General features: G+C 33.8%; 2 protein-coding genes across 2 annotated transcripts; one reads left to right on the top strand and one right to left on the bottom strand.

Annotated features, from left to right (window-relative positions):
* The first annotated feature begins 613 nt into the window (after nucleotides 1-613).
* On the top strand, nucleotides 614-12,962 carry LOC25489877 (translation factor GUF1 homolog, chloroplastic). The gene is made up of 21 exons (XM_013606160.3): nucleotides 614-1,063; nucleotides 1,359-1,445; nucleotides 2,606-2,662; nucleotides 2,795-2,860; nucleotides 3,261-3,323; nucleotides 3,696-3,740; nucleotides 3,858-3,958; nucleotides 4,493-4,589; nucleotides 4,793-4,864; nucleotides 6,477-6,631; nucleotides 6,744-6,801; nucleotides 7,250-7,330; nucleotides 7,484-7,570; nucleotides 7,713-7,784; nucleotides 7,916-8,050; nucleotides 8,159-8,232; nucleotides 10,490-10,577; nucleotides 11,503-11,580; nucleotides 11,787-11,862; nucleotides 12,348-12,388; nucleotides 12,563-12,962. The coding sequence occupies exons 1-21, from the start codon at nucleotides 656-658 to the stop codon at nucleotides 12,656-12,658; spliced, it is 2,037 nt and encodes a 678-aa protein (XP_013461614.1). The 5' UTR covers nucleotides 614-655; the 3' UTR covers nucleotides 12,659-12,962.
* Nucleotides 12,963-13,776: 814 nt separating this feature from the next.
* LOC25489876 (protein PSK SIMULATOR 1) lies at nucleotides 13,777-22,795 on the bottom strand. Its single transcript, XM_013606157.3, has 12 exons — nucleotides 22,314-22,795; nucleotides 21,590-21,906; nucleotides 21,394-21,486; nucleotides 20,997-21,087; nucleotides 19,411-19,489; nucleotides 16,828-16,925; nucleotides 16,534-16,603; nucleotides 16,097-16,200; nucleotides 15,697-15,813; nucleotides 14,998-15,074; nucleotides 14,825-14,869; nucleotides 13,777-14,715 (listed from the first exon to the last, which is right to left on the bottom strand). Exons 1-12 carry the CDS (start codon nucleotides 22,593-22,595, stop codon nucleotides 14,217-14,219), a joined length of 1,872 nt encoding a protein of 623 aa, XP_013461611.1. The 5' UTR covers nucleotides 22,596-22,795; the 3' UTR covers nucleotides 13,777-14,216.
* Between the last annotated feature and the right edge of the window lie 2,459 nt (nucleotides 22,796-25,254).

Raw genomic sequence — 25,254 nt, 5'->3', positions numbered from 1 at the left:
GAGTGATAAAGATGGTGGTAGAAAATAAAGATTAAGTAGTATTTTATATTGGTCTTTAATTTTAGATCCAATCATAAGCTTGTGTGTGAGGAAGGATAATGTTAGTAAAATAGGAATATTTTTTACCTATGCGATTTTACTACATTTATTTTTTTGACAAACGTGATTTTACTACATAATGCACATTTGGCTATAATACAAATATACCATTAAATATTATTAAAATACATAATACTAGCGTGGTTGAAAGTTGTAAGTTGATTGAACGTTAGTGTAAACTTATTTTGGCAAGTATGATGTGAGTTAGAAGTTCTACGTTACTTCAAAAAGTAAAGATTGAGCAAGATATAATTGAGAGAACTCACAAATTAAATGCTTTATGAGTTAAACTGTGGTGTCTAACTCAACTCTGTAGTTAATCTTTATCCAACGTGGATGATCTCTTGAACTCCCTCGACGATCAGGTCTAACTCAATACATTTTAGAAAAAGGGAGTGTGAATATAAGAGCCATTAGAGTTAGACTAAATTGATAGATAGACCCAATCCAATCCAATCCAATCCAAAATGAAGTAAAAGTGGGTCCCATGGCGCCACAATGACAAAAGTGAAATGAAGATACAGTAATCTGGTTGAGTAGCAGAGTCACAATTTCAATGGCCACGGAACTTTGTGGCGGGTCTCTATTCTTATCCGTTAAAACTCAACGGTTACTCCACCATTCTCAACGAACACCAATAACCGCCACTAGTTTCTTCAGTTCCTCATCCAAACCTCGCTTCACCTTTTCCCGCCGCAATTCCTCCGTCTTCTGCCGCGTTGCCAGCACCGACACCGTCTCTAACTTCGACTCCCCTGCTAAAGATGGCCAGGATCGTCTCTCTAAAGTGCCGGTGTCGAATATACGGAACTTTTCCATCATTGCTCATATTGACCATGGGAAGTCCACGTTAGCGGATAAGTTGCTTCAGGTTACTGGTACTGTGCCACAGCGAGAAATGAAGGAACAGTTTCTTGATAATATGGATTTAGAGAGAGAAAGAGGCATCACTATTAAGCTTCAGGTTCATGTTTTCCTTTTCTTATCTTCATCATTATATATATATATATATACACACGTGAAAATGGTGTTTAATTGTGTTAAGCGAATGATTAATGATTAATGAACTCCTTTAACCATTCAGTTGATGTCAAATTTGTGTGTCAAAATATCCAAACTAGCATCCTGTTTTAAATGTTGTTAAGAGAGATGGATTTTTTTCATTTTGTTTGGGAAAATATGATTTTCAAATGTTTTTGAGAATTTTAAATTTGTATACAATGGTGGAGAAAGTATTAATCTGATTTTGATCATGACAGGCTGCTCGAATGCGTTATGTGTTTGAAAATGAACCATATTGCTTAAATTTGATAGATACTCCTGGACACGTCGACTTCTCCTACGAGGTATGTGAATGTAGTAACTACATACTCTTATATTCTTTGGAGCCTATTTTCTACATTGTTTAGCTTCCCCATCTGTATTACATTTAGTCCAATAAGCTTTTGGTGGATACCAAAAAAACCTCTTTGATTCTGGTAGTCCTAGGAGAGCGGCCCTTGATCATGAAAGACTTAAGAATTTGAAATTCTTGAATAGAAGATGAAGTAGTGGATGATGTATGATTACCTGTTAGAGACACATTAGCAACTATTCTAATCAAGGCAGCTTGGAGCTAGCTTTTTTACCATCAAATCGAGCCTGATTTCTGCAATGCCAAATAGTGTCAACTATAATGATATAATGCTCAAAAGAATCACATTTTACATTGTTTAGGCCAACTCATGTTACTCAGGAATTTATAGGTGAATAGCATGTTTTTGAAAATAAATTATTGTGTTGGAACTAAAAGCAGATAAAAGGTTACAATTTGGCTGGAATTCAATTTGATCTCCGCTCTTTTTATGTTCTCCATCACCATTTATGAGAAACCATTCTGGAAAACTGTTGTGTCTAGCAAGGTTTTAAACTGCAGCTGCGGCAGTGTTGTCAAATAGCAGAAGCGGTGCTATAGCACTATTGCATAGCAGAATTTTTTGTTCTCCATCACCACTTATGAGAAACCATTTTGGAAAACTATTTTATCTTTGGCAAGGTTTTAAACTGTTGTTGTGTCACTGTTGTCAAATAGCGGAATCGGCGTTATAGCGCTATTGCATACCGGAATTTGTACAAACTGCAATTGTTCCACAATAAGCTATTTTCCATGATCCACAATTGACAACACTGAGCTGTGGTGATCTAAATAACCTTGACGTTACCTTTATTGAAAACCTTAGTCTTCTGTTATTTTCTATCTTACCCAAGTTTTAGAACAAAAACGACTTTGAAAAAAGTGTTGAATCAATTACATTCTGAACTTACTATTCGGCCATTTCACTGTATTATACAAAAACGACTTTGAAAAAAGTGTTGAATCATTTGATTGAGTTCATGTATTACATTTGAGTAATTAGACAAACTCATCCTCCAACAAGAACACTTTTTCTTGTTATTTTGGTCGGTAATAACCCATGAGAGCATTATCAAGGTAATAGTATGATTTTGACTATTCATCTGTGACCAGGTTTCTCGATCACTCGCTGCGTGTGAGGGTGCTCTCCTTGTAGTAGATGCTTCTCAGGTGAGGCTCCATGATTTTAATTTTCGTATTTCCTTTCTAGGTTTATAAATTATAACTTCTATGGTATGATGGTGATATCCTCACTGTGAGCTGGTTTTTGCTTTTTCATGAAAAATTATTTCCAAATAACAGGGGGTTGAAGCACAAACACTAGCTAATGTTTATTTAGCTTTGGATAACAACCTAGAAATTATCCCTGTAAGTATGCCGTTTTATTATTATGCTCTTAACTTTTCTTCTATTTAATTTTTTTTATGTTAATATACTTAGATACCCATTATCCTTTATCAATTATAATTTTGAATTCATAAACTCAAAATGTATTTTTTTAATTAAGAAGGCTAGTTGCTCACTGTCATGCATGCCCACGAAAAAATCATGTAATGTGCAATTCATATGTAAGACCATCTGTCAAGCAGCGACTAGTTGTATTCTTTTATTGCCACAAAGTTGTGGCAATGGATTTTTCCTTTCCAAATTGCAGATGGTTTTGTCTCCATGTTTCGTTCACTTTTTCGGAAATTATAAACTTTTGAGATATTATAAGTGTGTAGGCATGCACACATATTTAATAATAATGCTGGATGTTCTTTAACAGGTTTTGAACAAAATAGATCTTCCAGGTGCAGAACCAGATCGAGTTCTCAAAGAGATTGAAGAGGTTTGTTTTTAAACTAGATCCTTGATGTCATCACACTCTTAACCTTTCTGTTTCAAAGAGGGAGAGAGAGACTCTACAATCTTTCTCAGTTTAAGTTTGTTATACTATGATCCAATGATTTATTTGTTGTTTGACTGGAGAAATTTTATACCAATTATTTGTGTAACATTCAAAGTCTCGGTTCCTACTTTCAAGATTAATTCACAGTAATTGGAGTGGTTAGAGTTTACAGGTCAGGCAATTTTAAATCTGAGAACCTGTTAACCAGGACTTTCTTGCACGAGTATCATTACTTTATTCTTAATTCATGAATTCTTGATTCATGCGTATATATTTGTAAGAAGTTTTCTAAGTTGAATTGATTTCTTGTAGGTTATAGGTCTAGACTGTAGCAATGCCATTCTCTGCTCTGCAAAGGTCGGTTTTTGTTTTTCCTTGTTCTTTGTTGTCTTATTTACCACTTTAAGTAATTCAGATTATGATACTACGTATAGAAATATTGTTTGCAAACAATGAAATTACTTTCTTTTATAGGAAGGAATAGGTATAATGGACATTCTCAATGCAATTGTTGCAAGAGTTCCCCCACCTTCTGATACATCAAAGAAGCCACTGAGGGCTTTAATATTTGATAGGTACTCTTTAGATTTTGTAAGTGTTATTAAACCAACCAATTTAATGATGAAATGAAGCATCATGTTGCCACTTGCCAGTATACTGTGAATTTACATGGACCCTTGTTTAAGATTTGGATGACACCGATATTATGAAATCATTTTGGTAAGCTCCTTGATCTAAAAATTGCCGCATCACATGTACACTTCAGATGATAATTGGTTGGCTTATTTAAGTCCAATGATTTGATTTCATACTCATAGTCCCACACTTTAGTTTAGTTGATTATTTTGCGTTGAAGTTTAGTTCCTCATAGGTTCATCTAAGTTCAAGGACCTTTCTGTTTCAGTTTATGAACATAGGTTCTATACAATTACTACACACACACTCACATGCACATAGAGGCTGAATATTTACATGCATGCAATGTTAAAATTCCTTTTGTTTGTGCGGTATTTTAAACCTTCATTACATTTTCTGTCAGCTGATATTTATTTACATGTGCTATTTAGCCTTCAGTTTCTCATATAATGTTTCTATGAATCTTAGTGCAGTTACTACGATCCATATAGAGGTGTTATTGTATACTTCCGAGTTGTAGATGGCACAATAAAGAAAGGCGACAGAGTTTATTTTATGGCTAGTGGTAAGGTAAAGTACATTTCTTATTTTATGCCCCCTTTCCTCTTCTACCAAAGATTAAGTTTGGTGGGGACGACCTTCAACAAAAGTTGCCTGTTCATAATTTCATTCTTTAAATCTTCAACGTAACTGCAAATAAATTCAAAAGTAGTCTAATCTTTGATGAAAACTTTGTTACTGCGATCACTCCTTATATTCTTATTAAACTACAGGATTATTTTGCCGATGAAATTGGAGTTTTGTCTCCCAATCAACTTCAAGCTGAAGAGTTGTTTGCTGGTGAGGTAAAGTAATTCTTCTAAATGATTGAGTTGATAGACATTTCATATTGCCGACAATGTTTACTACTGTTTTTGGTTCTGTAAAGATGACGAGGTAAAGGTATTGGTCATGGAACAAAATATCAATAAAAGTCGAAAGAGCTATTTTCATAAACTTTTTAATGAAGATCATGAGTATTATTGAACTCAAAGAACCTTAATGCTAGAGACGAGAATCCATATTACCTACTACCAAAGAATTCAAGAAATAGAGGTAAAAAAAACATTGAAGAAAATGACTAATGGTAAGGAAGTTGAATCGAATAATATATCTATTGAAGTATGAAACAGTCTAACTTTAAACTTACTTTGAAACTCATCTTACACTCTAACTACCTCTCCTACACAATAAGTTACGCTCGATTATAACTATTTACTTGCGTACTTTGTAATCAATGTCAATCTATGATTTTTATTCTTAATCTTCAATTCCATAGGTTATGAATAACTATAGTCCATGTGTAATTGATAGTTATTTTTTTAGTAAACTATTCGCAAACTAAATATTCAAGATATCCGCGCAAGCTTAAAGGAAGATTTTGCTGCACAGCTATAAGAACTGCAATGTTGTATGGAAAATAATAATAGGTGGTAAAAAGCCAACAAGAAAGTAAACTTAGTATTGAAAGGATGGGAATGATACCAACGGATGAGTGGTTACAGAAGATAAGACAAGAATAAAAATGGTTTAATAGCAGTTTTAGCCCCCTAACTTTCCCAAAGTTGCGATTTTGGCCCCCTAAGAAAAAAAACTACAAAACCGCCCCCTAAGTTTTGCTTCTGTGGCAGTTTTGGCCCCCACGGCCAATTTTGACTCGGTCTACGCTGACGTGGCACCCTAAGTGAGGTGCCATGTGTTATTTTTTTACCAAAAATTGGTCTTGGGGGGCGAAAACTGCTACAGTTGCAAAATTTAGGGGGCGGTTTTGTAGTTTTTTTCCTTAGGGGGCGAAAACTGCTATTAAGCCAATAAAAATACAATCATTAGAGAGAAAAGTGAGTAGTACCAATTCTAGAAAATGTGGTAGAGCCTCGTCTTCAGTGGCTTGTACATGTGTGAAGACCTATAGTTGCAACAATGAGGAGGGTTAATCGATGGAGGATAGTACAATAGTTGAGATGAAGAAAAACCATAGGCCAAATATTAAGAGATATTTAGTAGTAAATGGTCTATCTTTGGACCTAGTACATGACAAGACTTTGCAGCATCAATTGATGCTTGAAGTCACTCACCTTGTGGAAAAATAAAATCTACTGGCTGTTGTCGTTTAGTACCTTCGTTTCTCCTAACCCCCCCCCCCCCCATTCCCATTGCTTGTCCGATGTGAAGCATGGAAGTAGATAACTGATAAACGACTTTTAAGTTGACATAACAAATTTGATGAGATAATATATGTCACTGATGTATTGTTTCTCGTCCTGAACATGTCTGTGTTTGTCTATGCATGTTTTTCTGGCTCGACAATTTTATGCAATGTTGAGTTTGTTCTTTTCTTGCTGTTAATTTTGTAAAGAAAGATAAAGAAGCAATTTTAATTCATTCTGAACATTGATATCTCGTGTTGTGCTTGAATAGGTGGGCTATCTATCTGCATCAATAAGAACAGTAGCTGATGCCAGAGTGGGTGACACGATCACCCACCATTTTAGAAAGGCAGACAATTTACTCCCTGGATATGAGGAAGCCACTCCTATGGTGTTCTGTGGCCTGTTTCCTATTGATGCTGACCAGTATTGATTTCTTATTTCCATTTTTTTTTCTTTGTTGAACAAAAGAATTGTATTGTATTGTTAATCGTTAATGTTGCCGGAGTTAGTCAAAATTTTTTGGTTCTGTTACCAGATTTCCCGAGCTACGGGATGCACTTGAGAAGCTTCAACTCAATGATGCTGCACTGAAGGTGGCATTATATACTTATATGCTGGAAAATAGTGCATCTTTCGTTTTAGGCATTTGGCAAGGGGAAATAATTTGCATTTTTATGTATCTATCATCTTTCAGTTATAGCTTGCACTTCATCTTTAAAATTATTATTTTAGTTAGAATAGATTTAACTACCAATTCACCTTTTCTTTAAGTTGTTTGGCTTGATATTAAGTTAATTATTCTGTTGCACTTTTGACTTAAGATTCTTTCATGAAAGAAACGTTCATGTCAAATCTGCTAGGCATAAAGTTAACTTTAATTATAACATGTACGATCTGAATGTGTGGTTTCTCTTGATTTATAGTATCTTTATCTATCTCAATACCCCCCACCCCCTCCTAAATATCCAATTTTGTTGCCATGAAGCTGACATTGGTAGTTATTAATTATTTGAAGAGTATATTTTCTTTTTCGGTTTTCAGTTTGAACCTGAAACCTCAAGTGCTATGGGATTTGGCTTTAGATGTGGGTTTCTGGGTCTTCTCCACATGGAAATTGTTCAGGTTTGATTTTATTGAAGTATGTAGTATCTACTCTTTGGCTTTCGTAGGAAATGCTTGAATGTTCTTATATTGCTTAGTTCTTAGAGATAAGGTTAAAAGTTCTGATTAATTTCAGAAACCCGGTCTTATATTTTCAACCACTTTATATTACAGGAGAGACTTGAGAGAGAATACAATTTGAGCCTGATAACTACTGCTCCAAGTGTTGTATACAGAGTGAACTGTGCTAATGGTGATACTGTAATTTCTTCTCATTCCTAAGCTCCCTTTCTATGTAATACTTTCTTTTTGTAAACGATTCATTAAAATTGAATCTCCTTTATATTTTTCAATTGTGTAATATTGACACCGTCATTTTGTCCAAATCACATAATGCTTGAAGGTTGAATGCTCAAATCCATCTTTGCTTCCTGAGCCTGGTATAAGAAGATCAATTGAGGAGCCAGTTGTTAAGGTTATTTCTTGCAGTTGTGGTGTTTATTGTTCACTTTTTGAAAATTTGAAGCAGTTTAGGTTAAACCTATTAATTTATAAGTATTGTGTGTGTCCACAAATATGGTCTTAACTTGCAATTAATGCATACAGATTGAGATGCTTACGCCAAAGGACTATATTGGCCCGCTTATGGAACTGGCTCAAGAAAGAAGAGGGCAGTTCAAAGAAATGAAATTTATGAGTGAAATTAGGGCGTCGCTCACCTATGAATTACCACTAGCTGAGGTAATTGTTTGCATTATTTCTTGTGGGTCTACCCTGTAAATCATGTGCCGCTGTTTGACTAGTTTGGGCTTCCATGTATCTGAATCTCCTCAAATATCAATCTTGTAGATGGTTGGTGATTTCTTTGACCAATTAAAGTCAAGAAGTAAGGGTTACGCTAGTATGGAGTATACTGTTACCGGGTAAGTATATCTGAAAGCATAGTTTATTGATGATTTGTTGGAATACATGCTGTTGAGTGTTGGCAATTGTAAAATCCCTGATTATAAGGTGTAATTGAAGTGGTTTTCATAAATAATTAAATAGGAAATACCTATAGTTTAGGAATTGTAAATTATTGCTGCATTAATCATCTTGAAAATGAGAGGTAGGAATGGACTGGAGCTAAGAGAATTTCTCTCTAGCAATTCGAAAATATTCTAAGATTCAAGTTGGGTAGCAGGGGATGATTTCAATAGAGGAATATGTGGGCAACAGCTGGCAACCAGTGGCGTATCCAGGACCCTAGGTCAGGGGGGGCAAACTCTTTAACATTATATATATATATGTATATATATATAAAGGAAATTGTAAAAAATATTTTTTACCATTTATTTAAACGACAAAATTTATAATTTTTTACTCAACCAAATAATTATTTTTTCAAAAAATAAACAAAAACAAGCACATAAATTTTCATGTCTTTCATGATTCAAAAATGTGGACTAGACAATATTAATATAGAAGTATGATTAGATAAATAATTAATATAAAAAAAAATGATATTTATTTTAGACTTTTTTATATGATAAATTGATACTCCACAATAATTCTAGAATGAATATTTTTTTTTGTGGTGGCCGGGGTTCGAACCCCGGACCTTGCATATTATTATGCATTGCCCATACCAACTGAGCTGAGCTCACGAGGACATTTCTAGAATGGATATAGTAAAAAAAGAGAATGAGTGTGAAATAAGCTAAAATGATTTGTTGAGTATTATATGAGATAATTTGGATAGATACGATATTTGGTCGCACACTTGAGAAAAGATAAAGAAAAGAATTAAATAATATATATTTTAAAATAATTAAATCGATATATATTTTGTTATGTGTATACTGAAATATCATGTCTAAATATTTTTAACAGATAAGTATTTTCTGGATTATATATATATATATATGCCAACTGTGAACTTGGCTTAGTGAGTCCTGATCATGGCTTGAAGAACATGTATTCCTTCTATATTTACTTTTATTTTAGCTCTTTGAGAACTTTGAGGTAATACAGTATAATAAAAAATGAGGAAAAAGTAATATAAACACTTTAAGAAAGTGTAAAACTTGAGTGATGACCTAAGAGAGTGGGAAAAGCTGTCCTCTATGTCAGGTGAGCACCTCTTACGCGTCAGAAGGTGAGAGCATAATATTTGGATAAGTGCAAAATAGCTAAGTGAAACTGCAGCTGGTGCAAAATTAATTTCCGAGGGTGTGCAGGTGCGAATAAACTAAGATAATTGGAAGAAATTTTACAATCTCAGGGGGTGCAGGTACACACCCTCACTAAGAGGTGGCTCCGCCCCTGGCTGCAACTATACTTCTGATGACACTTTGAAAAGGAAATAGAATATTCTATGTATACTTTACCTAGTGGGTGCCATTATTGACATTCAATCTTGAGTCGCACCCTTACGTGACAACAAGCTTTATCCAATTGTCGATGTTTGACTTGATGGATCATTTGACATCTTTGAGTTATATCAAAATCTAAACTTTCTGTAAATCCATTAAAAACAAGGCTTTAATTTAATGGCTTCTCCCAATGTTTCTTATTTCTTCCTCTAACTGTTTTAGTATCTTCTATTTGATCTATTTTTCTCACTTGAGCCTCTATAGGTTTTCTTTTCACATAACCTGATCACTTTATTATTCTCTTCTATAGCACTATTCTACTATACTAACTTTTTTGCTCATGTTATTTACACTTAATTGCACATCAATCACTACCAATTGAGGCTGTGACCACAAAATGTACAACATTTCTCCATTTTATCCATCCAACTTCAGTACTTCTCCTACGTGTGACATCCCCATGAATCTCTAAACCATTTGCTTGACTTGCACACCATATACTCGCTACTTTAACAGAACCCTTGATTCCAAAGCTTCTCTTCACAACTGCAGTTTAGAATTTTCTGCTCTTAACTCATGCAATACTATACCGTCGGCGTACTAATTCAGATGCTCTGTATTGTGTTGCACCATGTTACCTTATATACCTTGTACTCTGTATTGGAACTGGACGGTGTTTTCCAATTTGAAGTGGATTATGCTTGTATTTATATTTTTAAAGCTATCTTTTCTATTATCAAATGAAATTATGATGATAAGCGTGAGAAGTCTGTTTTTGCTAAGAATCCTCCTAATATTCTAATACTTTCTGTTATTTAATTTTCAGTTACAAAGAAAGTGATTTAACTAAACTCGACATACAGATAAATGGTGAATGTGTAGAGCCGTTGGCTACAATTGTGCACAGAGATAAGGTAACTTACTAGTTCTCTTTTCTTTAGTCTATATATGGATTGTTAATAAAAATTTCCGGCTCTTGAGATATTGTATATAGAATATAAACAAAACTTGCAGCATATTTGTGATATAACTGCACTGCTCCTTTTTCTTTGTTTTTGAGTTTGTTTTCACGTGTCACCTATTTTTCCAGCTTTGTTAGGTTTTTTTATTTATTTATTTATTTTAAAGTTAGAATCAATTACAATTGTAACTTGTCTTATTTATTAATGGAAGCATCCACCACCATTTTTGTTCAACCATTGGATTTGCACTCCCATCAGAATAAGAATGTCGATGCTTCACCTGTGACTAGGTGTCGAAGTAATCAAGGTATTCATAACGTGGAAGGGTCAAGGGATAAGGTGGGGAAAGAATAAGAGTGTAAAAATAAGTGTTAACGGAATATAGTGGGTTGGTTCTTGTGACGTGGAAGGTTTAATCTAGATATCGAAATTTAATAGGCAAACAGTACAAACATGTACAAAACAGTTTGTAAGTTTTGTTCTACTCGAATTATTTAAATCTTCTTTAGATAGTTTTGCGAGCATTTGGGTTAAAGAGAAATGGAAGGTACATTTTTACCTTTAGTAATCAGACCAGTTTATCAGACCTGTAATTCGTATCTTATTCATTAAGCCAATAATAAAAGAGAATCGAGATGTGAAAAAAGAATTGTTAAAGTTACAGTTATAAGAAGACCGACTAGGAGGAGGTTTGTCTTCAGTTGGCTGACATCTCTTAGTAAAGTGTGTTTCACAAAATGTCCTGTTTTGCATGAGCAATGCCTCATGTAATATGGGCCATACCTTTATAGTTAAATTTTTCTGCATTTTCATGATTATACTTTTTATTTTGTATCAAAAATTTGTCAGAAAATCAACATATGACTTGTATTTTCAGGCGTATTCTGTGGGAAGGGCTTTGACTCTAAAGTTGAAGGAGCTCATACCACGGCAAATGTTTAAAATACCAATTCAAGTAAGATCGAATATTCCTAGGATGTTAATTCATACTTTCAAAAAAAAAATGTTCTATGGTTTTCCTGCTTTATATATGCCTAACTTTTACTTTCGCTGTTTACTTTCTCTTTCTCCCCCTCTGATTCAGTTATGAAGAGTTGTTTAATTTATTTTTTAAGTCATGGAACTAACCACAATCACATATCATTGGTATCTCTGTTCTAGGCATGCATAGGAGCTAAAGTGATTGCTAGTGAATCTTTATCTGCAATAAGGAAAGATGTATTAGCCAAATGCTACGGTAAGACAAGTTGCAAACCTTGAGGGATCTTAAATAAGTTTAACTGTGGTTATTTCCAACTTATTTAAAAAAATTCCTTTCGCTATGATTTATTCGTCTTTTTTTTTTTGTGGCGCCCGGGGTTCGAACCCCGGACCTTGCATATTTTATGCATTGTCCATACCAACTGAGCTAAGCTCACGAGGACAGATTTATTTATCTATTTAGAAAAGAGAATTTCTTCCTCCCATGTAGATATTTACTATTTAGAAAAGAATAATAAATGCATGTACTAATTTGAAGACACTCTTATATTTACGGACAATTTTTTTTCTTTCTAAAAAAATACTTATATGAAGGGACAGATGTATCTGTAAATAAATATGGGCAGTAATTTATTTTGTAGTACCTTTTATCCTTTTAACTTACATTCATTATGCTTGTCTTATTTCTGATTGCCTGGGTTGCTTGTTTCCAATTGTTTTGGTTTGATGATATTCTTCTAGGTGGGGACATTACGAGAAAAAAGAAACTGCTTAAGAAACAGGTACCATATTTTAATTTTCTCTTCAGTAGTATTTTTGACAGAATAGAAAATTAATTTTGTTTTACCAGCAATCGGTGGAAATATGAAATTAAATTGCTGATGCGAAATTCATGTATTCATTCTGAGCTTTACCTTAGATTGACCAGAATAGGACTAACGTCTTTCTCCAACCAGGCTGAAGGAAAGAAGAGAATGAAATCAATTGGTAAAGTTGATGTGCCTCAAGAAGCCTTTATGGCAGTTTTGAAACTTGAGAAGGAGGTACTCTGATCATGTTTGCATGTAAGTTGCAGCATTGTTTGGATGCAATCTGATCAACAAACACGAATATAAACGAATGATATATACCTCAGATGAATCCCTTATAGTATCACATTTATTTTTCTCTAGCCCATATATTTTATTGTGTCCGCTGATTTCCTACTTCGTGGGCAAAAGGAGCCGTGCTATATAGCACTGCTCAATTGTAAATATATCGGGAAAATTTGATGTATTCTTTTATTGTAATATGATCCAAATGTAATCAATGATTCTTGGCGCATATACAACATTTTGGATTTGGATTATTTCCTCATTAACTTTCTTTGACCTGAAAAGGTTGAAATGTTTGGCGCAAGTGTTAACTCGCTATATTGACACACAACCCGTATAAATATTTAAGCCGATTCAGTTTTTTATGTCACAACTGGCATGAAAACTAAAATCATAAAAATAAAATATTATATAATATTTTTTTGTAATCTCAGTGGGTCCAACCCTAACAGTTTTACATTCGTTAAAAATGAAAATTAGTTTAGTTTTAAAAATTACAAATAAAATTATTTGATCCAAAATTTTCAATCTTTCATGCAACATTTTCTCACTTTATAAAAATGTAGAACTTTTGTCAAAAAAAATAATTGTAGAACTGTCATTTTGAAGGATCTTCACCTAAAATAAAAGCTTTGAAGTCTTATTTATTTAATTTAAAAAGATTATACAATGCTCCGACCAATATAATTTCATCAAGTACTTTTATGTCTAAGCAATCCAAATAATGACATTACAAACTTATAAAACTTAAATCACAATTCAACAGACGTGATTTTAGAAGCAGGTATGATCAAAATCAAATGACGATGTAAAAAATTGATAATTGTTCTTAAATTTGTCGTTAATTTTTCCACTTCATATATTCTAAAAAAAAAAACACTTAAATGAGTGGGATAATGTGCAAATAGAAGACTTTAGATGGACAATGTAAGACAAAGTAACTGAACATCTTCATTAAAGTGTCTTTTACATATTTTGGAATGTACGTGCTTATCGCAAAATTATTCAAAAATCCCCAGAAAAATTTACTATTTTGTTTCAAAGAAAGAAGGGATAATTTGTGCCCAAAAAAAAAGTAGCGATATAGGAATGTTTTGTCATTGATTTATGGTTGGTTCACAATCACGAACTTTTCTTAAAGCTGTGCAAAAACGAAGGTCACTACATCCTCATTAACTCATTTAGTATTTAGTATATACACTGACTGAAAACCATAATTCCACCATGCCCCAACACGAGTGGGGTCACATTGATGCAAGCATGAACATATATCACCTCAACAATTTCCCTAATACCATAATGTGGACAATGACATATCTACATCGCGGAATTTCACCAAAACAATGCACCTTAATGAAGCTGATGGAATCCATGGCACCGTAGTTGCTGCAAAAATACTGGCGTTGAACGCTTGTTGTAAGTATGATATGCGTACCCCTCAGAAATCCCACTCTTACGTTCATGCTTACTATTGCTTCTCTCTATTCATTTCAAAGCCAACCAGTCAAACTTGCAATTATCTGACCACATCTAGTCTGTCGATCACGTTCAATGCTCGTTCTTTGTCAATATCAAAATCAATCACAGGAAGCTTTGACAAAATCCTATTAAAAGATAATCCCTTGCTTTTACTTGATGAAAGACTGCTACTCTTGGTCAGTCTGCATTTCTCACTCAATGTAGGCTTCAGACTGTCAAAGTCCAAGCTTTTACTATTTCCTTTCATCTTTGGTTTCCTACTTACATCCTGCAGCATGTTTCGCTCATCGATTGTTAAAAATGATGACAGTGCATTTGGAGACTGATTATTTGTCTCTTCTAAGGTAGCCCCAACAGAGGGCTTGATGGCAGACTTCACTTTGCCAGCATTACTGCCAGCCTTGCTTTTGATGGCCAAGCGGTGAAGCCATAAGAGAAGTTCAAGAATATAATGTTCTACTTTGTCTTTATCAGCATAGTGGAATGTCTCAATCCGCATTGCACCACCTTGGAAAACTTTCTTATTCCCCTCGGAGCTTCAAGAACAATGAAGTATTTATAATCAAAAGGGATTAAAAGTACAGAAAAAAAACAAAAGGGTGAAAAATACAAATTTCTAATTCAAAATAGAACATAGCTGCTTACCCTGTGTTCGCCCACTCCCCTACCCAGCCAAAGCCATGATGTGCTCTGAACCGATTTTAAAACACCAAAAAAAGTTAGATTATCTTATATGTAAAGTAAATAAACTGATGATTAAAGTTGCTTTTCACGTGGCCACTAAGGAGCTAGTTGACAAAAAGCCAGAGATATCTTACTTGGATGTGTTTGTGGCAATTGGAACCAACCAATGTAATGTTTTCTCCATCTCATCTTTGATATCCGCTACAGTGAGCTGTGTAACCCAGAGAGCAACCACGAAGAAAGAACAAAAAAACTAAGAAACAAATTTAAGATTTTCTGCAGTGGGATGTGTAAAGCTAAGGGCAGAAGGAAATTGATTTCTCAAAATTTGTTAAGCAATTTCTTAGAATTTTAATTGTAGATTATGTTGCTGCAAGTTTAACAGACTACTAAAGTACGAAGGCAAGTCATATAAGAGAATAGATATTGGCTGAAATAAAATTGTTAGAGAGTCCCGCATCAGTTGAGAGATGGCCTGAATAAATGTTTATAAGTGTGGGAAATCCGCGCCGCACAAACCGGTTTTGTGGGTTTGTGTTACACCCAACCACGATTTCTAAGAAAAATCAAGGGCATTTATTGAGTATTCATTATGATGGGTGGCTACTAATGTTAACTAGGTGGTTAAGAGCGATTGACTTTTATCAAAAAAAAAGAGTCATTGACTAGCAAACCAACTATAGTCCCTCTTCAGTTGTGTTGTGGACTAGAGGCAAAGTGTGTAACAGCCTAAAGCCTTTCTATATCTATTCTAAATTGTCCAGATCCATAATTTTTAGTCTGATTTTTCAACAAAGCGGTAAGAATAGAAAGTATAAGTTGGTTAATCATACCTCTTCTACAACATGAAAGGATGGCAATTTGGAACGTAGAGCTAATTTTATATTAGGGGGCAAGTTTTGATACAATGTATCCCTTGTATTTGCAGGCATAGAAATAGACCTGGCTACCTGAAAGCATTAAAAAGATTAAAAAATCAATAGCATGGACTCGGTACAATGCTAATCAATATAAAACAGATTTGTAGTTGATTTTCCCTCTTAAGAAATAAAGATTAAAAAGTGAAATTTACATTTAACCCAACAACATGAAATCTGAATGTAGCAGAAGGAAAATAACAGACAAGTAGCCAGAAGCATTTCTAGAACCTCAATTATATTTTCACCTGATTCAGGATAAGGAGCAAAAAAGAACAGTCATGGAATGAAATAGATACAATATAGATTGACTTACAAGAGTATCAATTTGAAGCACTATATTTGCATAATGCAAAGCAAGACCAGCAGGGCCCAATCTTTGGCGATTGCCAATGTTTCCAATTATTGGCTTTTCGCCATCTGCAAGTACCCATGGATAAACAACATTAACAGTGCAAAGCAGAATAAATCTTTCATTACAAACTGATTGCAACAATAACTTGATGAGATTAAAAACACAGTGCTGCTAACTGCTCCCAAAAAGTGGACACTTTTTATTCCTTGCAAACTTAAAATTTATCAATTACAAAATAAGGCAAATAGTCTAACATGTCTGAGATTTTGACAGTGGCTAGCAAAATGTTAGTTAAGTCATCACAGCAATAAGAACTAATAGTTATTACATTAAGCGGCACTAGGACAGCGTAAATCAACTGAAGCAAACATTATATATGCCTTTAAGTGGATACAGACCTGCACTCCCAAAGTTATTGCTTATCTCCAAATGTAAAAAATGTACAATGTCTACAAGCTTCTCAATAACCTGCAATCCATTAGATTATGAGCATACTCAAATTTTCTCGGTTTTTGACCTGTGAATGAAATGTACAAGATAAACCCATCTGTATGAATAAAAATTAATTCCCTATACTATCTTCAGTATTACCAATTTATATGTGGATCAGACTCAATGAAAGTTCAATAAAGAATTAAACAAATAGGGAGGAGGATATGGAGAGATGAACACGTCAAGTAATCTGTAGTTACCTCCTCCAAACTTCTACACCATAGTGATTTTTTCTTTAAATGTTTAATTTGCTTCCTTTGACTTTTAATTTCTGCTCTCAAGAATGCAAGGCTATCACCTATAAGGGGAAGAGTGATACCGAAGGTCAAATAATATAGGAGATAAGAGACTAACATGACCAAATACTGCTCAATATACTGCAAAGTAGGGCTGGCAATGAACCGAGACAACTCGAATATAGTTCGAAGCTCGACTCGGCAATTAATTCGTTGAACTTAGTTCGTGAACCTAATGAGCTGAACTTGAGTTAAAAATCAAGTTCGTTTATTAAATGAGCCGAACTTGAGCTACATATAGTTCGGCTCGTTTGGTTCATGAGTTAGCTCGATTATTAAAAATACTTAAATTATATATTTTTTAAAGTTATACACCTTAAACTTTATCTTTTTTCTTTTAAAAAAAAGTTACTTCCCTTTTAAAAATATACCGTATAAATTGCCTTGAAATTATATACCTTGAAATATGTAACTTGACTTCTCGTTTCCTTTAATTAATACTTTAACTTTATGCCTTGTTTCTTAAACCTAGTCTTTAACCATTACTCTCCTTTTCAAGAAAAATAAATAAATCTTTTCGTGTTCTTTTCTCTAAATGCCAAGATAGCAAAATGGCAAGTCTATAACATGAGCAAGCAACCGGTAAACATTCTAACTCCTCACCTCTCGGTTAGTGATTCTTGACCAAACCTCATTTAGCTCTCTCACTCTCATCTTCCTTTCTAACATTCAAATCTGGATTATATTTTTTATGTTGTTCCTACTGTTGAAATTTGGGGCCTAACTCATCCTTACAAAACCGGCTTGTAAGGTGAGGAGTGCCTCCTCTTTATAAACTCTTCTCAAGAGTACTAAATCCACCCCCTCAAAGCCAACACAATGAAGGTGTTGGAGGCTGCAATTAAGGCTAACCGAAGGTCGCAATTTAGGCGACTAGGGGCGGACCGCAATTAAGGCGGAATTTCTAACACACCCCCTCACGCTTCAGCCCGGCTTAATGGCCCTGAAGCGTGGACGATGCGGGAAGCCCGACGATAGATCTAGGATAGGCTCTGATACCATGTTGAAATTTGGGGCCTAACTCATCCTTACAAAACCGGCTTGTAAGGTGAGGAGTGCCTCCACTTTATAAACTCTTCTCAAGAGTACTATCTATCCGATGTGGGACTAAATCCACCCCCTCAAAGCCAACACAATGGTGTTGGAGGCTGCAATTAAGGCTAACCGAAGGTCGCAATTTAGGCGACTAGGGGCGGACCGCAATTAAGGCGGAATCTCCAACACACCCCCTCACGCTTCAGCCCGGCCCAATGGGCCTGAAGCGTGGACGATGTGGGAAGCCCGACGATAGATCTAGCATAGGCTCTGATACCATGTTGAAATCTAGGGCCTAACTCATCCTTACAAAACCGGCTTGTAGGGTGAGGAGTGCCTCCTCTTTATAAACTCTTCTCAAGAGTACTATCTATCCGATGTGGGACTAAATCCACCCCCTCAAAGCCAACACAATGAAGGTGTTGGAGGCTGCAATTAAGGCTAACCGAAGGTCGCAATTTAGGCGACTGGGGGCGGATCGCAACTAAGGCGGAATTTCCAACACCTACATTGACTGTTGAGTGGTGTAGAGTAGAATTTAAGTGGGGTTTATTTGAGATGCTATTCTCTTGCAAATTCTGAATCTCACTGTTTTGCTATTTTGTTAATCTTTCTTCTGTTTTGCAATAGTTTCTATATGAAAAAAACATGAATATAATGGCACTTAAAATTAAAATATGAAAGATCTAAAAATTTGGACTTTTTTTATAGAAAAAATGCCTTTTAAATTATATGATTTGAGCAAATGAGATGAACCTAACGAGCCAAACTCAAGCTAAAAAAAAGATTCGTATCAAACTCAAGTCGAGTCGAGCTCAGACGAGTTCGGTTCAACTCGACTTATTTCCAGCCCTACTGCAAAGTCAAACTTATGGGTAGCTGTGACTTTTTTTCAAAAGTATTTAATAGTAAGCAATCGTCCATCCTTTCAGAATTGCATTCTCAACAATAATATATTGTTCTGGCTCCAAATTTTTTAAAAAATATCACTGAAAACTAGAAGTAGGTGTTTTGGTTACCGCAGTCTGTCTACACGGTATATACACTGTTACACTTTAATATGAATGACTTTGAATGAGACTCAATGACAAATTGAGAAAGCATTAGTAACAGAATAACAAAATAGGATAAGCTTAGAGGAGAACATAGATATCAAGTTCTTATGTCCATTTCAAAGTTCTTGGTAGAAAAGTTGTTTAACACTAGCATATATCCTTTTCAATATTTCATAACTAATTACATGATCATTGCGGACGTAGTCCTCAGGTTCCACATTTATCGCAATCTAATTGATTACTAAACTTTGGGAAGAAAAAGAAACTGATATCAAAATTATTCTTCATGTATGATTATAACTCGATAAGATCTCTGCGTTTTAGGTAAAAAAGTTGCCAGTCACAAGCTAAAGTTTAGAGTATCGTATTATATCATGGCTCATTATTCTACAATTACCTCTTTGATCCTCCTCTTCACCCTTATGCTCAATGTCTTGTTCAAATCTGTCCAATGCATGAAGTTCGTGGTACAGCTCCTACGGTCACAGATAATTTGATTTCCAAAATCATTTGCAAACAAATAAATAATCCCTCATAAAAAAACTATTGTTGAATAAAAGGAAAATAGATGGAGTACCAAAATCACTGTATATTAAAACTTAATAAAGCATTTGGTTTGCAGTGGGATAAAAAGCTTTGAAGATAAATGCTAACAGCTCTAACTCTAAGGGCACATGTTAATATAGCAAATATATAAATTCTGTATCGAGAATTGTGCCCATTTATTTATCAAAAAGTTGAAAATAAATATTTCTCAATAAATAATTGCTGTTTGTGGAATACATGTTAGCAAGACCCTAAAATGTATACGAGTAGACACTAAAAATGGCGCAATAAAGAGGATCCTTGTTTACACCTCAGCTTATTTGATAAATATATCATTTTTAAATACTAATAATATATCTCCAAAATTATTTATGATTGACATCCCCTAAATAACAAGCATTTTGTATTATGTATGATGATAAAATCCAACTAAGAAAGAAAGAACACCTAACCATTATACAACAACAACAACTATATTCTATCATAAACCATATTTGGATCCAACTCATTAATCTCTAAATATTTCCTTATAGTTTTTCTAGATCTTCTTCTACCTCTTGTAATCTGACTATCATCCATTTGATCTACTCTCCTTACTACAAAATCTACAGGCTAATTCCTCCATCTGATTTACTCTCTTTACTAAAAAATCTACGGGTCTTCTCTCTACACCTAACAACTAAATTGTTTTTATTTCAAAACAAGTGTAATAAAGAAATTTTGACGCGTACTCAAAGCCATGTTTACATGATAACAAATTTTACTATATAGGGTGGCGACAGAAATGGAAATAAACTGTACCCAGAGACTACCACATAGCTAAAGCATTTTTGACTGAACAAGGATGGAATAGTTGAACTCAGAAGTTCTTCATTTGTTAATTGAGCATAAATCATGACACACGTAAAATGTATCAAGTACGAGAAAGTGATGGAGAAAAATAAAATTCGCTTGGCAATTGATATGTAATGCAAATTATGAAGTAGATTGAACTCCTTCTTTTAAAATCAAATAATCAAATTATAATCCTACTATTAGGATTAGAATTAGCAAATCATACCAATTAACATTTATTGCATTTATTCTATTTCTACTATTAATAGATGTAAGTGTAGTCTAATTTACTGATTTAGACAAACAGAACCACCGATTCAATACCTTCAATCAATTTCCTATAATGCATTGTTTGGAAAATTGCAAAAAAGGTCCTATTTGGGAACAAACACTCACTCAACCGGTTAGCAATATTGAAAAAGGGGTATAACAAGTAATCATCTATAAACTTAATTTAACCGCTAGCGTAATTGTTTTTATATTAAAAATACTTTTACCAACAGTCCTTTGTTTTATTGCCATATATTTCCAGCTTCAAATGTAACTGTCAGTCCTCAAGCAAAGCTAAGTACTTTATTTGGTGACATAAGAGAATACACTCACAGCTGTAAATTGGACTGAAGTCATCAATTGTTTCATCATTGATTCTGCCTCGTCTCTTGAGAGTCTTTGAGCACTTGACTCTTTGCTAATCCTAAATTGTAAAACAAAAAAGATGACTAAGAATAAATATATAAAGGGTCTTGCTAACCATTGCCCTCTGGGCAATGGTTAAGGAAGCCAAAAGTAGCATGTTTGCATTGATTTCAACAACATTTTGACTTTTAAAAAGTTAAAGTTATCACTTTTCACCATTTTCCAATGTTATATTTCTATTTTGATCCCTTTATCGAATGCCCCAAGGGCAATGGTTAGCATTCTCCATATATAAAAGGCTAAATATGTATGTTTTGAAGACAAATGAAAGGCTAGATGAACGAGTAAGTACAATTTATATTACTTCTCAAAGTAACGGTCTAAGTTGTGCCATTGAGGATCCTTTGAACGATTTCCAAAACGAATCACCTCGTCGGAAAAAACTTTCAACTCCTGCCTGACAACAAAACCCAAATCATATACAACTAACTTTTATATTTTACGGAGTTGTGGAAATGCAAAACAAAACACTTGAGTTCTTCAATTAATCCAATACTTACCTTTTATCTGCAGCAACAATCGTAAGAAGTTCATCCTTATCCTTTGACACTAAATCATGCACAGTCTCTGAAAGAAGCACCTCTTCTTTTAGATGCCTAATACTTTTTGTGGAAAGAGATTCCAGTAGATGAAAACCTTTGACAATAGTGTTTGCAACCTCGAATGCTAAGATGGAAATTTCACTCCCCTTTATTGCAGATCCAGAAACAAACCCACTGCCAGCATTTAAATTTGCCATGCTGCTCCCAAGATTGTCCAAAACCTCCACCGCCTTCCCCAATCCAGCTCGTCCAATGCGCGAACTCACCTCTGAGACCTGAAATAGATAGAACTTAGCAGATGCTATTTTCATTTTTGTCCTAAATAATTCCATTTACATAGAAGCCAACGAATACATTTATACAAGCCTACTCACACATTAGCCCTTTAGTACTGATTCATAGACAATGCATAAGCCCATTATACCTTGTGTTGGGGTTCATTTTTAACTATGCAGAATAGGTAATAAATACTGGGTCATAAAAGCTTCCTTTGTTAAATTTAAAAGTCCTAAGCAGTAATAATAAAAAATAAAAAAAACCTAAATCGAAATTAGAAAAGTCCTAATTAATAATAAACACAATTAGCATAGAGAATTTCAAGTCAAAGCAAAAAAAAATGTTTCCTAATGAGTTAGCAATTGAAATGAAATAAATAAAGTAATATCGATTGAGATAGTAGTACTTTAGCAACAGTAGTAGGTTGTTTAGCCCTAGGCTTATCGGCGTAGAGTGGGATTCCGTCGTAGAAAAGTTGTCCGGGAGGATTATTATTTCTGTCCATGGTTTGGGGTGGGTGAGGAGGAGTGGTGGGGTTAGGCTTATTATGATCGGAATCGGCATCGGCATCGGAGGAATTGGCGAAGACACGGTCAACATCTTGGGAGGACCTTGAACAAAGACCTCCCATGAATTGAGAAAACCAAACCAATAATTCAATCTTTGAAGAATTATTATTTGAACTCATTGATGATGATTTTTGGTCATTGGTAGGTTAGGTAGTACTACTAGTTACTGGTTAGAGTGAGAGAAAAAAGAAAGAAAGAAAGAAAGAAATAAGAAAGAGTAGTGTCTTTCTTCTATACTCTCTACTAAGGTGGAAAAAAACGAAGGAGAAGACAACAATGACAATGAAGACCGTCTCGTCACTTGTTCATCACGTGCCTTTTTTACATTTTCAGACCAAACCAAACCAAAAAGTCTACCCCCGCGTAACTATGTATGTAAGAGGGACTAATTTAGTAGGACTTTAATATTAAAGGAATCAATATATATAATCAATATGAGCAATCAAAATTCAAAAAAAGTAAATTTTATTTTATCGTTTTTGGTAAATAAGATTTAATTATTATAATTGTCAATGATAGAAAATAATTAGTTTTTCTTCAAAAAACAATCAATTTAATTATTAATTTAATGTTTGGTGTACCGATACACTCAAAATGTTAGGTGTACCATAGAATTTGCCTATAAATATATATATATATCACATTGAAATTTGTGCAGTTAATTCATTAAAAGATTAAACAATATTACTTTTAATTTAATTTTTTATTTTTCCGTAGTTAGTATCCGGAAGTACCGGTTAGCATGACCCATGCATAAAAAAAATCTTCTTGAATAAAATTGGTCGTACTTTGATAGTAGTATTAATTAAGGAAAATACGGACAAGTGTTTTTTGGATATTGTCTTCTAAGTGTTGTTTAATTAGTTAAAATAGATAATTTTTGCATAAAAAAAAAAAAAAAAAATCGATCTTGAAAATATAAATCAAAACATACTGGAAAACAATAATTTCATAATTTTTAGAAATAATTTGTTAACCAATGTTGTAAGACACTCATTAACAAAAGGAAATATAAATGCAAAATTTGTTGTGCTAATTTGAATATTTAAAAAAACAATTTAAATTAAATTGTATTTAGTTAGATTAAATTTTTAAAAAGAATTTCTCTATCCTATACAAATTTGCACATGTTATGTAATCAAAAGAAATTACACATGTTAAGAATTTTAAAGTACTATCCTTCAAAAAAAAGTAGTAAAGCTTGTTTTAAAACTTGTGCCTTTTACATTAAATATATAACTTTTTAATAATTAATGGTTAGTTTTCAATAAAAACATGTCACTTTTAGTTCATTTAACATGAAATCCAAACCAAATGGAATCGTCTATAATTTTATTTTTCGATTAAATAATTTTTGTTTCGATGTCAATTCAAAAGCAGTGTGAACAATCCTTTTTTTTTTTTTTTTTATTACAATTGTGAACAATCCTTTTAAATACACCAAATGGTGTTTTTAAGATATTTGTTAAAAATAATGAGAATAAAAACTCGTACTACTCCCTCGCGCAGTTTATCTAGATCCCAATTTAATCTGTTGTAACAATAAAATACTCGTTTATATATGGATAGATTAGTCTCTAATTTATTATGACAAAAAGATTGATTCATCGTCCAAATCCAAATATTATGGACTAATATCAAAATTATTATTAAAAAAACTAAATTCAAACTAGTATACAAATATTGTTGATGTATTCAATTTTTTAAAAGTTTAAAAATTAAAACAAATCATTATTTTCAACACAAAATTTAAATTTTTTACTTTATTTTTTAGGAAATTTTTTTACTTTATTAAACGGCACATTGAGTACAATTGCTTTTTTTAATGCCTAATTTCTTAAGGTTGTTTATGATGACAAATGGTAAAGAACATAGTAATTGAGAACGACGCAGGGTGGATTAGAGAGATGGCATGGCCATATGCCTATAGAAATGGAGTTCTACGTTGACTTTAGTACAACTTCATTCGGCGGTCCAATTATTTATTTACGTAGGCCAGACCTACACACAACAAATTTTGTCAAAAAAACTACACACACCAAAGATTATGCTAATGTTTTCTCAAAAAAAAAAAAAATAAGGCTCTGCTAATAAAGTTGTCAAATTTAATTTGTGGGGTCACAAATCTAAATCTATAGTTTTTAACATACTCACAAATATACACACACACACACTTCCTTCGTCCAAAAAATAATATGTAAACAAAAAAAAACATTTTTTTTTGTCCTAAATTATAAACAAAGAAGAAAAACTTTTATCATATTTAATTATGTTGTTCAAAAAATCATCTTTTCTAAAGAGAAATTAAGGTTTTGTTTGGTAAAAACAACGGATAACTGATAAGTTAGTTGATGGTTTTCTCCATCTCTATTTGTGCGCTAGAACGATATGATTCATTATGTTGTTTGTTGCGCCTCGGGGACTGAATGTGACGACGATGGTACCACTGTTGCATAATGGGCATCTGGTGGAGGTACAACAATTGTAGAGACGGTAGAAGGGGTATGAATATGGTTGATGGGCCGTCACGTTACCAGGATGAGGGTTTTCCTAATTCAAAACTGGTGGAGAATAGGGCGAGGTGGTTCCGTCCCTTGGAACATTTTGTGGCAGTGGTTTGTCGTGAACGACGTTGGCTAGTGATTGAAATAATGTGCGAACCATTAGATCTCTTTTGTGAAGAAACAGAAAGGTTGATATGAGGTTTGTTCCCCTGCGAAGTCCTCGTTGATCCTGACATTGTGATGGCGGTTGTGGCAAAACGTCGTCTTGATGCTC

The sequence above is a fragment of the Medicago truncatula genome, chromosome 3 (genome assembly GCF_003473485.1).
Source record: "Medicago truncatula cultivar Jemalong A17 chromosome 3, MtrunA17r5.0-ANR, whole genome shotgun sequence".
NCBI lineage: Eukaryota > Viridiplantae > Streptophyta > Magnoliopsida > Fabales > Fabaceae > Medicago > Medicago truncatula.
Note: the sequence above shows the minus strand (reverse complement) of the source record. Positions and strands in the feature narration are given on the sequence as shown.

Excerpts from the sequence above, each read along its gene's own strand:
- LOC25489876 (XM_013606157.3), bottom strand. The coding sequence starts at position 22,595 with ATGAGTTCAAATAATAATTCTTCAAAGATTGAATTATTGGTTTGGTTT. Across the intron at positions 16,926-19,410 it reads TGAAGAGGAGGATCAAAGAG|GTGATAGCCTTGCATTCTTG; the intron begins GTAATTGTAGAA and ends TTCCCCTTATAG. Across the intron at positions 16,201-16,533 it reads CAATAACTTTGGGAGTGCAG|ATGGCGAAAAGCCAATAATT; the intron begins GTCTGTATCCAC and ends GGGTACTTGCAG.
- LOC25489877 (XM_013606160.3), top strand. The coding sequence starts at position 656 with ATGGCCACGGAACTTTGTGGCGGGTCTCTATTCTTATCCGTTAAAACT. Across the intron at positions 6,632-6,743 it reads TTTCCTATTGATGCTGACCA|ATTTCCCGAGCTACGGGATG; the intron begins GTATTGATTTCT and ends TTCTGTTACCAG. Across the intron at positions 10,578-11,502 it reads CAATTGTGCACAGAGATAAG|GCGTATTCTGTGGGAAGGGC; the intron begins GTAACTTACTAG and ends TTGTATTTTCAG.